Source organism: Alligator sinensis, unplaced genomic scaffold (assembly GCF_000455745.1).
Source record: "Alligator sinensis unplaced genomic scaffold, ASM45574v1 scaffold1298_1, whole genome shotgun sequence".
Classification (NCBI taxonomy): Eukaryota; Metazoa; Chordata; order Crocodylia; family Alligatoridae; genus Alligator; species Alligator sinensis.
Window position 1 is genome coordinate 204,753 of NW_005842192.1, and position 15,078 is coordinate 219,830.

At 47.0% G+C, this 15,078-nt stretch overlaps 1 protein-coding gene across 2 annotated transcripts in view; it reads right to left on the reverse strand.

Moving 5' to 3' along the window:
• Window positions 1-15,078, reverse strand: part of LOC102375220 (tubulin gamma chain-like) — a 45,298-nt gene that overhangs the window by 11,333 nt on the left and 18,887 nt on the right. The window contains exons 1-2 of one of the 2 annotated variants that reach the window (XM_025207371.1): window positions 14,567-14,601; window positions 641-748 (exon numbers count right to left, since the gene is read on the reverse strand). In XM_025207371.1, coding sequence (XP_025063156.1) covers window positions 641-744 — 104 coding nt within the window. In that variant the 5' untranslated portion in view covers window positions 745-748; window positions 14,567-14,601. Of the gene's footprint in view, window positions 1-640; window positions 749-14,566; window positions 14,602-15,078 lie in introns of those variants that run through there. The other variant, XM_006026416.2, reaches the window with a different exon arrangement.

Sequence of the window (15,078 nt, forward strand, 5' to 3'; positions counted from 1 at the left end):
TCTGTGATTCCCTCGGCTCAGTGCAAAAACCCATACTTGCAGGGGGGGCTCCGCCCAGAGGGGCTGCAGCACCCTGGGCAGAGGTGGTGGGGGTGGGATGATGCTATTCCCTGGAAAGCAGATTGGGGGACAGTCTCGCCTCTCCTGGTCATCTCTGCACCCTGGCAGCAGCTGCCACTGCTCTAGCAGCCGAGGGACAAGCTTCTCTTGTGCAGGCTGCAGCAGCCCTGCTCCTATGGCTGGGTGGAGCGGGGCTGAGCCTGCCATAGCAAAGATGCCTGGGGGGCATTTTAGCACCCCCCTCCAAGTCATTGCCCGAGGCTGGTACCCTGCTCCCCCCTGCCCCCCGATACGCTACTGCCTCTTCCCTTCATTTGATGGAAAGGTTTGGATCAGTCGCCTTAATCCCAACTTGTTGCAAGCTTGTGTGTAAAAGGGCTATGGAAAGCAAACGGGGAACAAAGATCTCATTGTTCCCCAGATGTGAAGCCAAAGCTGGGAGCGCACGCAGTCTTGTGATACGAGAGCCAGCTGCACAGAGACTGCTGGAGACCTATGTCTTTCCGCTGGGAAAGGATCACTTCACCTCTCCTGCTTCACATCCTAGCCAGCGCCAGCTGAGGGGCTGTGGGGACCGTACCTGTCTGCCTCTCCCTGCAGCGCACTTTTCTGTGTTAGGAGCTGCCACCACTCCTGGCCGATTTGATTGCCACATTGTCCGACCTGGAGCCACACAGCAGACATGGTCCTAAGAGCGGGAAGACAAAACATGTAGGTGGTAAATGCCTTCAAGAGCCAACTTCTGATCTGGCATAAAGGCATTATCATTCAATCTATAGTGTGGCTGAGCCAAGTAAACAGATAGAAGCCATCCGTCTGCAAGCCCTACAACAACACAGTATTTTATGCTCTCTGCTGGAGCAATTAAAGAGCAAGGAGACAACTGCATTCAGGGTTGCTGACATGCCGATTCTGTTGTCGGATCTGTCAGAAGCTTCTACCCGTAAAACGTCTGTATTCAGGTTCCCATACGGGGTGGCTGTGTAGCACTTGGTAGCAAGGCCGGTGACACTTGGGATGCCTTCAGGAGGTCTGCCCAGCAATACTTGGTGAGGTTTGGCTGCTTTCAGGCACTGGTGATACTGGTTGTGTGCGGGATCTTAATGGATGATGCTAGGACAAACCCAAAAGGTAATAGGGCCAGATTTTCAACCAGTATAAAATGAGGTTGCTCCAGTGAATTCAAGTGGAAATGAAGGTGCGTGGATTTGTCCTAAATGAGGATCAGGCGCAGCATGTCTTGTACTTCATATGATAACAAAGGCCGGTTTGCGTGGGTGCTCCACTGACCTCCCCGCAGTTCTGAGGTCCCGGCGCTGCCAACAAACCAGGCCCTACCTGAGTCTGAGTTGCAGCCAAAAAACCAGTTCAGTCTATGCCCTGTTGTATACGACTGGACTGGGAGCGGTAGAAGGAGGAACCGATGTTTGTGAAAAGAAAAATGAGAGCGTGAATTGGAAATAATCATTTTTAAGTTCTATAAAAGCAGGACAAAAAGGGAGAACAGAAGACTCAACAACACGAAGAAACGCTGCTTCAGATGTGCACGGACGATGGGACAGCCCTTGGGAAGGAACTGAGAAGGAGATTGCCAACACAAAGCAGTTTCTGCATTCTGCAGGGATGGATGCAGAGTCATCGCCTCGTAGAAAAGTAGGGCTGGAAGGGACCTCAGGAAGTCCAACCTCCTGCTCCAAGCAGGATCATCCCGATCCAAACCACCCTAGACAAGCATTGAAGCAATTAAACCACCCTAGACAAGCGTTTGAAGCAATTACAACTTCAAGAACAACCCGCATGCACAATGCATTGTGCTCAGGTTATTCAGTAAGTGTTGAAATACACCTCTTGGCCTGCGGACTCTGGTAAAGAGACGCTAGAATGTAAGGTCCTGGCCAACAAATCTCATAGCAATACAGAGAGCTTTTGCTTCCGAGTGGCCTAAAACCTACAAGACCGACACAAAAAACTCTTGAGAGAGCGTCTCTAACACAACCCATGTGTCCTCCTCACATTGAACACAGGGCGTCTATCAGTTTTCATTTCAAATCCTTTGCTAGCTCGGTGCATATCTGGGTGCGGGCCCTCTTATTCTGGAATAAAAGCACTGTTTCCAGTTTTGCTTAAAGCCAGCAACCAGGAGTTTAACTGGATTTCAGTACCTTCCTTCTAGGTCTAGTGAGGCGTCTACCAGGAAGCAAGATGAGTTGGGTACCTCCTCTATGGTGCCCTTCAATGCAGACCCATCAGTGTTCCTGTCCTGTTCTGGTCCAAGGTACCCACCACCATCTCCATGCGGATAAAGAGAAGAGAGAGCTCAGACTTGCTCAGCATGCCCACCAGCCCTTCCTACTTCATGTCTGGGGCATTATATCTTACCAGAGGCTGTATGAGCCAAGCAACGCAAAGCCAAGCTAGTAAGAGACACTTTCTTAGGTGGTGCACCTAAAAAAGGTAAACCCTTTTTACTCCAGCACCTATTAAAGTTTTACTTATGAAAAAAATATGGTTAGGAAGAAAAAGCATTGGAGAGTTGTGTCAGACTGAAAAATAATCGGGGCGGGGGGGGAAGGGAGGACCATTTTCTCCCTTCAAGAGGCTGACTGCTGCCGTGAATGGTCCACGCGCACTTCAGAAAGCCTTTCAGGGGACAGCAAGACGCAGGGCATGGCCCAGAGCTTGTGGCGGCCACCTCCCTCCCCGTGAACCCCGTCAGGCTAGAAATCCCAGTCTTGCCACGACTCGTTGCGACGCCCCAAGACTCACGTGTAGACAACAATTATCGACAATGCCCTTCGAAAGGCCGGAAGGCAAAGACCTTGGTGTTTTCCAGCTTTGGTATGAACCAGAGAGCAGAAAGAGGAGCTAATTATGGAGGAGGGTCTGTTCTCGGGACATGCACGTCTGTGTTAAAAGCTGCAAATTCTTCCAGTTAGCTGGGTTGATTTGATGCTTTCTTAAGCATCTAAGCTGTGCCCGAGGGCAGTGGGTATTTGCACCCGACAGAGTCAGAATAGAACCCCCGCCACCAGAGAGACTGCAAGAGAAAGAGGCCCAGACGAACAGTTTAGACAAGTCATTCTCAATCTTTTTAAGTGGAGGTCCCCTCATTAGGCTCAAGGTACCCCTCATTAGATTTGAGGCGCCCCTTCCTAGATGCCTGCTCTTAGTTTTAATTCGTTTTTTGACTAGAGAACAAATAATAGAGCTTTTTTTGTTGTTGTTGCAAAGAACTCAGAAAGGCCACAACAGGTCAGGATGTTTTTAATGCTTATGGATTATGCTCTTGGAAATCACGGAGTTTATCTCGCGAATCATGTTTGCTCACCTAACACTATGTGGCACCAAGTGGCATCCTTGGAAAGGATGTCAAGGCACCGTAGGGTACCACATCTGGCACCTAGTTGAGAATCGCTGGTTTAGACGGACTAGGTGAATGGACAGAAGAAACATCAGACTCCACCTAAGAGCCACTTTAAGCCACCTTTGCTGTCAGCTCTGCTTGAACATACGCATACCCTTTCCAAGTCCCTACAGCAGGAACAGCCTCTCCATATTGAGCATGACTCACTGGTAAACAGCCATTTACTTTCTCTCCTCATCTCCCCCTAGACTGCATTAATTACTGTTTCTCAGCACTACGCTGAGATGGTGACCTGACGATAAAAAAGTGTGCTCATCCCTCGCAGAAACTGGGCAATGCTATTGTGTTGAGCTACTCTGAACATGTTGTAAAAGGTTTAACAACCCAAGGTGCAGATGATGACCTCTTTACAGCCGATTGTGCACTATGGGCTTGAATTGAAGTCCAGTGAAATCAAGGGGATATTTATTCTGCAAGGCAGAGGCAGCTTGTGCAGGTACACCTGAGCTGGCTTGGAAATAGATAGCTTGGGCATCAATAATAGCAACGCTGCTGGTAGCACGGGGTTCAGCGGAGGCTGCAAACCAGCCTGAGCCTCTAGTTAAATACTCAAGTGACTAGCTTGAGCCGAGCTCCTGGTTATCATGGCTATGCTAGTTGGGTTACTAGAGCTCACCTATTTAAAGCTAGCTCGGGTACATTTGTCTACTTTGCAATCATACCTTTGGATTGCAGCGTGGACATGTCCAAAAGCACTGTTCCTGGTGACTTCAGATCGGGAGTTTACAGGTCAGTGGAAGTAATATCGCTCTAACCCCAGATATTTAATGGTTGGCTCTGTAACAGAAGGCTTTATAGGCCTTATGGATGTCATCACAATATAACTGCAGATATTTTTGTTCCTTGAAATAGGCTCTGATAGGGGAAAATCACTACAGCACAACTGTAGGATAAAAGTGGTGTCTCATTTACTTCAGTGGATCTATTCATGGGCTTAGAGTTAAGCATATGCTTCAGAGCTATGCCTGAGCAAGGCCATAAATACCTAATCCTCTTAAAATCCTACTATGCTCTTCCTAATCATCAGTAATTTTATTAACTGTTGTATCGTGGTAGTGCTTCCAGGCCAACTAGCACAGGTCCCATTGGGCCTAGCACCATATAAACACCCCATACATGAGGGTTATTCCTCCAGGATTTACAGTGGGACAAGGCGTGCAAGACCAACATCCCAGCCAAAATACGGGACCAGGAGAGAGAGGGTAAGAAAAATAGTAGCGTGCCCAGTTCTTGCCAGCCATGAATTTCAAGAGTTGGTATATAACATTTCCACTACTTGCTTTCCTTGGTTTTAAATATTATAGCACTTTTAATTTGGTCAGGTGCCCCAAAGGTTCAGTCCAAATGCCAGCATGAACCCCCATATACTCTTCATTATTTTTATACCTCTACTCTATAATTGATTGCCTATTCCAAGCCAACCACTCCTCAACATCCTCATTTCTCATGCCTCTCACGGATTCCTTTTTCTATCCCTTTTTATCATTACTGTACAACGTTGTAGAGACTATGACATAAAAAAACTGAACACAGCCTTCCACGTGAGGGCAAACCTTGGATTGCAATAATAGCAGTACCACGTTTGTAGTTTTGCAGTCTGTCCCTTCCTTGGTACTATCCAGCATCTAGTTTGTTTGCTAGGCATTAAATAGAGGTTTTCATTGCATTACCTGCAGTGATATGCAGGTCTTTTGCACAAATGCTTACAGTTGACTTAGATCCCATTGATGCGTCTGGGTGGGTCAGCCTTTCTTGCAAAATGCCTAACGTGACATTCATCAGCACTGGATTTCACCCGCTATCTTTTTGCCCAGTTATCTAGCTTAAGTCCTCAAAAAAAAAAAAAAAAAGGTTGCATCCTTTTTCCAAACCAATGAGTAAATTAAACAATACTAGTGTTGGTTTGTATCCTTGAGCACCCTGCCACGAATCCTCTAGTTAGCAAATGGACTGTTTATTTGATGCTGAAGTTGCATCAGGGACCTTCAAACTTCCTCCAAAATGGGAAGTTTTAAAGGCACTCCCTCATGTATACTCTTCCTTCTTGCTTATCATCACTAGGGTCACTTCCTCTGCTATTAGTGATTGAACTATAGTAATTGCTTCCATGGAAAAGGAATACAGCAAAGATTTAATGTATTCTGGCTGCATGTTAATAAGTTTAGTAGCAAGATACAAGGACAAGAGCCAATGCCATAAGGCCAGCCAAGTCATCCAAGATCACCAACATCCTGTCCGGGACTACTTAGGACTACTCCTTCAATCACTTTCTGATGGGTGACAACGCATTACCTTTCTGACTGGTGACCCTCTAGATGCCTTAAAACCTTCCTATCAGGCACTTTATTCATTGTGTTTTGAAAGTTCAACTAACTTACAACTCCCAGTTCTTTATTCACCATCGTGCCGATTTCTTGGTGAACCCTCGTCCAAGGAGCAGTGCAGTTAACTCCATACCCTGCGAGTATTTTTAGCCATTCTCTGTACTTGTACTTGGGAAACCTCTGTTCAGATATAGCATGTTTTCAGCTCTCTTTTTGCTTCATTTTCCAGCTGACTGGCACGCAGAGATCAAGCGCCTGGATCGAGGTCATCGCTGCGAGGAGCTGAATGGCTATTTCACTTTAGTACCCCTTTGAAGTCATCGCCAGGTTATGGGATCAGGCTGCCTTCACAAAACTGTAGAAAAAGCCCATCATAAAAAATTCTTCACCTGATGCAACAAAACATCTGAGTCCAGTCACAAGTCAGAGGCAAAGCTGTTTGCCATCTAGGAGTGGAAATCACAGCTACCAGTTTTATTAGATCTAGCAGAGCTGACTTTCTGACTTCCTGCCTTTGAAGAGTTTATTTATGACTCTAAGATATCACCCTAAGAAATCCTCGCCTCGCTATGACCCCGTAACGATAGGGAAGTGGTGGCACTTTACTCCATGCGGGAACTCAAAGGAAAGATGGAGAAAAAGCTTGTACATTTAGAGCCACCCCCTGGGGTCTCTGGTCAGCGAGTACGTTCAAGTGCAGAGTGAAAGACTTTACTGGACCCCATAGAGTAACGAGGGATGGGCAAGTAGGGTGCCAGCCAGATGTTAATAATTACCATATTTAATCAAATCTAAGAGGAGGTTTTCCCCCTGATCACCATGCTGGGGGGAAGCCCCTTGTCTTAGATTTGCATGCAAAGTCGAGCGGGGAACAGGCAGCTGCTGTGGCTCTGGCTCTGGCCCTGGGCTCAGGTCAGAGCCAGAGTCGGATCCAGAGTAGTCCTCTTCCCCTGCCCTTGCCCTCTGCATTGTAACAGATTTATACATTTATAGAATCTAATTATTGGGAGGATCATCTTAAATTCAGGGCTGTCTTAGATTCGAGTAAATATGGTATACTAAAATTATCTGATTTACAGCAGGTACTAGAGTGGCAGCCACCGCTGCCAACCCAGTTGCCAGTGCTGCCTTAGCTGTGGCCAGGGCGCAGGGCCACAAAAATTGCTTGCGATACACTTTTTGGTGGGACCGGCCATTTTCCCTGGAAAAGGCCAATCAGCAATCAGAAGAACCTCTGGGATGATAATCAGCGGGACAGCTTTTCAAGAGTCAGCAGAAGAAGTGTAAAAAGATACATTTCTTCTGCAGAAATAAAATTGGTAAATAAACCCATCCCAGCTCACGGGTTTCCTTTTGTTTTAAAAGGCTCCTTCCCATGCACCCCATATCCCATTCTCCAGGGGAAATAAAGAACGCATTGTCCTCCCCTTGGCAGAGCGTGAGAAGAACATGTACCTTGTGGATGTCATTGCAATATAACTGCAGATATTTTTGTTCCTTAAACTGGCTCTGATGGATGGGCCCAAATTCACCATCAGCAGTCATCTACCCTAGGGCAAAGGCTGGTGCAACGCTCTGATACGGTAACGCCCGACATGCTCTTTGCACTCTTGCAAGCACGCCACCGCGTGCAGGTCAACGAGGAATCAGGACAGACTTCTCATCTCTCCTGTCGAGTGCATTTCTCACCAGCCACATCCTCCTCCTCCTTTTTGGACATTGGAACAGAAATAAGGCCCGGCTACATCAGTTCCCCAGTCATTTCTCCCCTTCCAGATCCAGACCTGGATACTGCAGAGGTCGACACACATGCTTAACTTTGTGCACTTTGAGTAGGGCTGCTGAAATCAATGGGAAGACCTGGTATCTTTAATGCACGTAATATAAATCTTTACTAGTAGGAAAGCCTGGTGGAGAGGGCTGGCTCTACCCAGGCTCTTGCATCAAATGACAGCACATGGGCATCCTGCCTTGTCGCTGACACTCAAAGAGAGAGTGGTCTAGTGATTTAGATGGGAGACGGAGCAGGACCAGAACGAAGAACGTAGAAACTAGACAAAACTGCCCAACCCGTGGGGTGAGTATATTCAGTGAGCGGTCCATAAAGGCGAAGGGCTTTTAAAATGAATGTTAAGACAGTGCTTTGAACATGTGAAGCACAATACACCTGCTAAGTGTTCATTATTATTATTAAGCCTTTAAGACTTAATTATTATTAAGCTTCCAGGTGATTGAAGACAAGACTGAGGGAGGATATAATAGCAGCCTTCACCTCCCTGCAGGGGGGTTGCAAAGAGGACGGAGCTGGGCTGGTCTCAGTGGGGGCAGATGACAGGACAAGGAGCAATGGGCTCAAGCTGCAGCAAGGGAAGTTGAGGTTGGAAATTAGGAAAAACTCTCACTAAGAGGGTGGTAAAGCACTGAAACAGGTTCCCCAGAGAGATGGTGGAGTCTCCATCCTTGGAGATTTTTAAGACCCAGCTCAACAAAGCCTTGGCTGGGATGATATAGTTGGGGCTGGTCCTGCTTGGAGCAGGGGGTTGGACTAGATGTGACCTCCAGAGGTCCCTTCCAGCCCTCATTTTCTATGATTTCATTATGACTTTTCAGACTGTCAAAGCTAATTATGCAACAGTCCAGTTGCAACAGTATCCTAATAAGAACCAGACCTTATTTGCCCCCAGGAGAACATGAGGAGTTATGCTAAGGGTGGTATTGACTTATTTTCAGGTCATGTTAAGCAACCAGCTCTGGACAAACGCAGAATGCAACAGAGATGTCATCGCATGGACTTGCACGTGGAGAATGTCAACTGCCTTCACCTGAAATACTCAAATGCGTCTTTGGCCTCATCTGTGCCACCTCCTTGCTGTGCCCTGTACCGCGTGGCAGTGAACGGGTCCGGCTTGTTTTCCAGTGGCGGCCCCAGACGTGACAGCGAGTTAGAGACCATATCTCCAAATCAGCTGTGATGGAAGTGGTGGTGAAAGCTGGTCAGCAATTGCATACCAAGGACAAAGCAGCACAGAACGAGCACAGCTGTGACATTCAGTGGCTGTCCTTCGTGGTATTTTCTAGGGACCCAATTCAGGGCCTTACCTGCCTCTCCTCTTGAATTCAACAGGAGGAACACCAGCTTCAACCTCGCCTGTACTGGATCCAAGAGAGCTAGCAATGGCCAGGCAGCAACTAGATTTGTAATCTGCGCAGTGTTAAAGATTTTGCTAACTGCTTTTCCCACTCCAGTCCCTTTGCATATTAATTACAACCGTTAATGACTCATTGGTGCTAGCTCTACCACCACATATATTGGCTTTCCAACCAACTGACTGGCATTCGGCTCCCCTGAGTTGCATTCGACTGAAACGGCCTAAGAGTGACAAGCCTCCTGTCAGATTCCCGGGGACAGCTGGGCCCTAGAGGGTCCATGGGCTCCTATACACGTGCAGGGAGGCTGCTCCAATGCACCGTAATTACATCACATCAGAGCAGACTCGATTAAGTGCATAATTACCGCACTTCAGCATCATGTGTATCAGTGCCCCCGCGCTGAAAAATGGCGATGGGGCGCTTTAAACAAAAACTTGCTTGACAAGCTTTGGTTTAAAACGTCCCACTCCCATGTATCAGCGTGGGGACGCTGAAACGCGTTATGTTCCACGTGCTTTTAATTAGCGCGGCTCTCAGAGCTGCACTAATTGAAGTGCCCCCCCCACCCCTCCCAGAGCACATCTGTAAATGCCCCAGGTGCCCGCAGCATACACTGCTTCGTTGCCACCTTATTCAGTCAGTGCTTTCAACCCATGAAGTGCGTCTTATATTAGTTCATCCAGCCAGCTTTACTGCCCTCCCTGATCATGGTCTATAGTCTTGCCTTCAAGGAAACCAGAATCAGAACAAGTAGACTCTCTTTCTACCTTGTCCTGAGCAGAGGAAAGCGATATAAGCTTCACTATTGACTTGCCAAGAGGGTGAATAAGTTAGTTTAAACAAGCTGATTCAAGGTGAACTAATGAGAGGTTTGTCTCGTCTCAGAAAGAAACAAAAAGACCTGTCAGGCACCTGGACAACGAACCCCTGAATAAGCAGGGCTCTAATACATGGTTCGGGGTAGATTTGCACCTTAAGATATACGTCGTTCCTGTGTGCCGGGAACATGAGCCATGACTCGGGAGTCTGATATTTCTTTCCAGTCACTGGATACGAATACGAAAAACGCACAAAGGGACTTTTTTCCTTTCACCTGAAGAAACATGCATATTATGCATAGGCAGCTGGACTGGCCCAGGACCTCCCAAGCATAGCATCATTCAAAGTTAAGTTGAATAAAGAAGAAAAACTGTCCACAAGCAACTGTATCAGCGTGGCAGAAGCCAGACCTTGACCCTTTCCATACAAATCGGGCCACGTTGAAAGTTGAATGTTTCCTTGACAAGGGCTTTCGTATTCCCATGGATTGCTTTTGCAGAACAGCTAGGATTGGAAGTATGAATGGATCAAATACAGAGGGAACAAAATTATAATCAAAACCAAAAGAGGGCAAAGAATGAAACTTGAACTTCTTCCCCCTGACAGAAGAACAAACATTTTTAAGACTATATCCTAGGCCTCTCACAACCCGTTAAAGGAGACCTGCAGATGGAGGGGCAAAAAAGAGAGATTTGCTCTTCTTTGTATATCTTTATGACCAGTAGAGAAGACCTGAAGGAATGAGTCATTTGATAGGGATGATCCTGCCTTGAGCAGGGGGTTGGGACAAGGTCTGACCTCCTAAGGGTCCTGCCAACCCTACTATTATATTTTTATTTGCTTTTATGTTAGAAATTTAACTCTTGGTTTGCCTGGTTTGATTTCTACTTTCTGGGTGACGCCAGAGGTGATGCAAAGCCATTTTGAGATCCTCAGCAACTCGGAGTCAAGGAATTTGCGCAAACTTGCAAAAATTCTTTGCTTGTGTCGGCACTTGCGTAACACCAAGACCTAACTCAGCAGCCCGGAGGAACTCTCTCTTGGTTGAAGATGCAACCTCCCTTCCCCTTCTATTCAGGAATCTGAAATACCAGATATCTGGTGAATCCTGATAAATATTACTAATGTTAAGAGACCAGGAAAAATATAATTAGCAAATCCTTCCCAGGCTCTCTCTACACATTCCCCTCTCCTGCCTTGCGAGGTTCCCTTCAAAATCCCGAGCAGGCTATACCTTCCCAAGGTCAACTGACACCCAGCAATAGCGATCGCATTGCATTCCCAGGCGGGGATGATCAGAAGCATCCCAGGGGTCAAAAAGCAAATGAAACCCATGCCAGCCTTGTCAAGAGGGTTAGCCAAGCAATGGGCAAAGACTCTCCATTTGACCCTGTCTGCTGTCGGCCTTGCCACTCTACCTCCAGTATTCAGGACTGGCCTAGCTTTATTCCTACTGAAATCCACAGTAAAAAAAAAATAAAAATAAATCTACCAGCTACATTGGGAGTGGACCTAAGCCATTTCTGAAAATCTCACCCTTTGAGGCTTGATTAAATACCCCATGTTAATAAATCCCCAAATTAAAACTCCTCGTCTTCCAATTCTCTTCCTGACAACCCACAGCCAGGTTACAACCTCGTCGTCCCAAAAACACCAAATCACAGACTCTATTTCCTGCATCAATTATATTTTATTTTCTCTCTCGTATTTGAAGCCTCATATATCTTGCTTTTATTTCCATGGATGCAGGCCTTTTTCCTAGCTGCTATATAGCTCATGCTACACCTGCTTTTTTTCCTCAGAGACCTGCCGGAGGGTACTTCATACCCAACAGGTAGTCTGTATTCCTCCCAACTATACAGTGGGTCCAATAACAGTTATCACCTGCAAAAAATCCTCACCTTCCATTTTTCCAGGACCATCCCGGTTACACAGACACCCCAACTCTATCATTTTATTGCATTTGAATCTGGACTCCCACTGCCAGGGTACTCCTTTCCCTCTGATTCTGGGAATTGTGAATAAGGCCAGGGCTTCTTGCCAGTGAGAGATGCTGGATGGCACTAGTCATATGTCCATTTAGCAACGGTGCAAGCATCCGGTGTATGCTGATTCTGCTCTGTCCCTTCTGGACCCGCTTCCAGCAGCCACAGAAGTTGTAGGCCTGAGAGTCCATCATTTCGCTTAAAAGGGACAACACGTGAAAATACCATATTTTCACACATACGACACATTCTCCTCCCAAAAAATCAGCCCCCACAACATTGGGGTGCATGACGTAAGCAGGGGAACCGATCTGTCTATCCAATATAGAAGTCCTCCCTTCACTTTGATTCCCGTCCCAAAACCAACCCAGCAAGAGCGGCGTTGCCTTTCAGGCAGCGGAGAGAGTCAATGAACAATGGGCTCATTGTTCTTTACGGGTATGGACATTCATCTCTCCTTTTGAATGGTCTTGATGTCCCACTAATCAAACTGATCTTTCTTCTGGCAGTTTTGCTGTCTGATGACAACTCCTGGTTTCTCTTCTCCTATTTCACCAACCTGCAGACTTTTTGGCTCTGCCCTGTTCTATGCAGTCGTCCTCCCTTCTTCATGTCCTTGTGACAGGGAATTAGCAAAATTCACAGATTTAATTGCAATCTGACAGGCGGTGTCACGAGCGCTCCTGCTATGGCTTCGAACTTGCGACTTCTTGGGCTGTCAGCTGTGCACCTTAGTGCCCACACATCTTGTAAACGAGAAAATAGGGTATTGTCCATGTGCTGATCTACAATTTTGAAGGCGGGGTGCAGAGGGTGAGGTGCATTATCCCATATAAAACACATACTTTTCTCCAGTTAAGAAACTGGACACTTCACTAATACGCTAGAGGCCTAGGGCCCTATTTTTCAGTTTAAAATGGATGCAAAAACAAATATAACTTAATCAGAGCAAGTTAAAAAAAAGAAAAACAATCTACAGGGCTGTGAAATATAGGAGCTAAAAAGAGAGAGGGTTGTTAACCAGTGGTAGCCTTAGGGTTGTTGGGGCCCTGGACAAGAGAGTCACTTGGGGCCCCTTCGAGGGTTAATTTTGATGACCTATAAGCAAGTCGGACATTTTCAATTTCAATTTGCCCTATCCATGAAACTGCAATGAAAGTATCTTAATAGAAAATTGATAATACAAATATTCAGTGTTTTTGCAAAATGTTGGGGACCCCTAAAGTGTGGGGCTCCAGGTGGTCACCCAGTTTGCCCTCCCCTAAGGCAGCCACTGTGTTAACACCTGCAGAATGAAGAGTTTAGAAAGAATCAGGGAGAGGATGATGAGCTATGAAGTCAAATGACTCCTTCAACACTGCCTGACTAGTAATGCCACTGCTGCTGCCACTGCCAGGAAGCTGGTTTTAAACTTTGGGTGGAGCAGGAATCAAAGGGGGGTGCAAGTGCACCACCGCACCCCCCAAATCCACCCCTAGTATTATCTTACTGCTCCCCCCTGCTTTTTTTAAAGCTTTCAGAAAAAGACTGCCCCCCCCATTTCCCATCAATGAGAGTCTAATCTGAGCTATGACTGAAAGTGAAGACAATCAAGGAATCGGATGTTGTTCACATTATCTCTAAGTGCATAAATTAGACAAAGCTGTAAAGCTTTATTTAGCTTATTATGGAGCAATTATTTTACTATAAAAATCACTTGTTCACCACGCCTGCTAGAGTGAATAGCCTGTAAATCAACCTTTCCTTCAGAATAATCCATTTCCAAAAGGCTCAGAATTGGACGGGAAGCATTGACTCCCAGCCTGCATTTAAGGCTGAATTCAAGCCAGCCTGGGAAACCACTTCTTTGCAAACTGATTTAAGCAACCCTGCAGGGCTCTTTATTTTTAATTATTCGAGAGGGAAAAAAGAGACAAATTGGATCTTATGGGGTAGTTATGACTCTGCTGTGTCCCCATAAAGTTCTTACCCAATTTGGCAGGGTGCGATGGTCTATAAAGGTACCACCCAGCTTCTAACAGCTTCCACGTTAAACAACCATGAAAGCCAAAAAACCATGTATGCTGCGAACCAAAGGTGCCGCCATCGGAGGATGGCTTAGTTACAAGTCGGTGGTTTTGTCCCAGCACCTACTGGACTGCTATCCGCAAGTGGAATAAAAAACAGAGTACCTTGATGGGCAGGGTCGTCCGAGTGGCCTAGTGCCAAACGGGCTGTAGAGCTTGGACAGTCGTCTTACCCCACCCGATGTCTCCCTTGGAATTGGAGTCAAGCTTGTGGCAGGCCAGTAGGGGGAGCTCCTGCATTGAGCCTCCCACCTCACCACGCCGGTCCACCTTCCGGACTCCACGTGTCTCTCCAAGGGCGCTTAAGCCCTGACAGACCCCCTTTTGAGCCCCACCGCAGAGTCCAGGGGTAACGTGTGCTGCCACCACCCCGAGAAGGGACTGTCTGGGTCCTGTGTCCTCGGGGAAACACAGGCCTAATAGTCCTATGGGTACTCGACCCAATACAAGAACTTGGGGCACTTTCCCAAGTCGGGGGCCAAAAAGGATAGTCTCCCTTAGTCCGCAGATCCAAGTGGCCTCCTAGGCATAATTAAACCCGCCCCTCAATAAGTCTCCCACTCTAGGTACAAAGGAGAACTTTACTGGTTACAGAGGTTAGGGTTAGAATAGGGTACAGGGTAGAGCAATATCAAAGAAATCCCATAGAGCAAACTCCTGTGGCTGGGGTAGCCTTTGATCTCGCATCTGAGCTACTGCAAGCTATATATCTAGTTGGATCTCAGGTAGCTTACTCACAAGTATCATCCAGAGGCTGTTGGTGATTCCCTCTGGAGGCAGGAAGTTCCTTGATCATGAGTTTTGAGAGAGACAGCAAGTTTCAGATGGTACAGCTCTTCTTTGTTCCTGAGTATCCCTCATGGCTGCTGCTCCCCTCCTTCTGGGCAGTCCTTAACTTATATAGCCCTTGTGACCTCATTTACCTGGTCCAATGGAGGCCAGCACCTGTTGGCTGTGAGCCAACCAATTTGAAATACATCACTAGTTGCCGGGCAGACTCTAGCCCACCAGGAAGGAAGCCCCTCACCCAGGTATGTGATGCCAGTCACGTAGGCAGAGGGAGCAGGTTTCACCCCTCCCTCAGGAATGTATCCAGCTCAGGTTACCCAAAGAGATAGGGTAAAGGTATGTATCCTCGGCTGGGCCCATCCTAATTAAAACTGTCACAGAGCAGAGTTTTTTGGGGAGAAACAAAGGTGGCTTTCTGCCAGAGGCACACAGGTGGGCCCTTGACAGCAGCTGCCACTGGC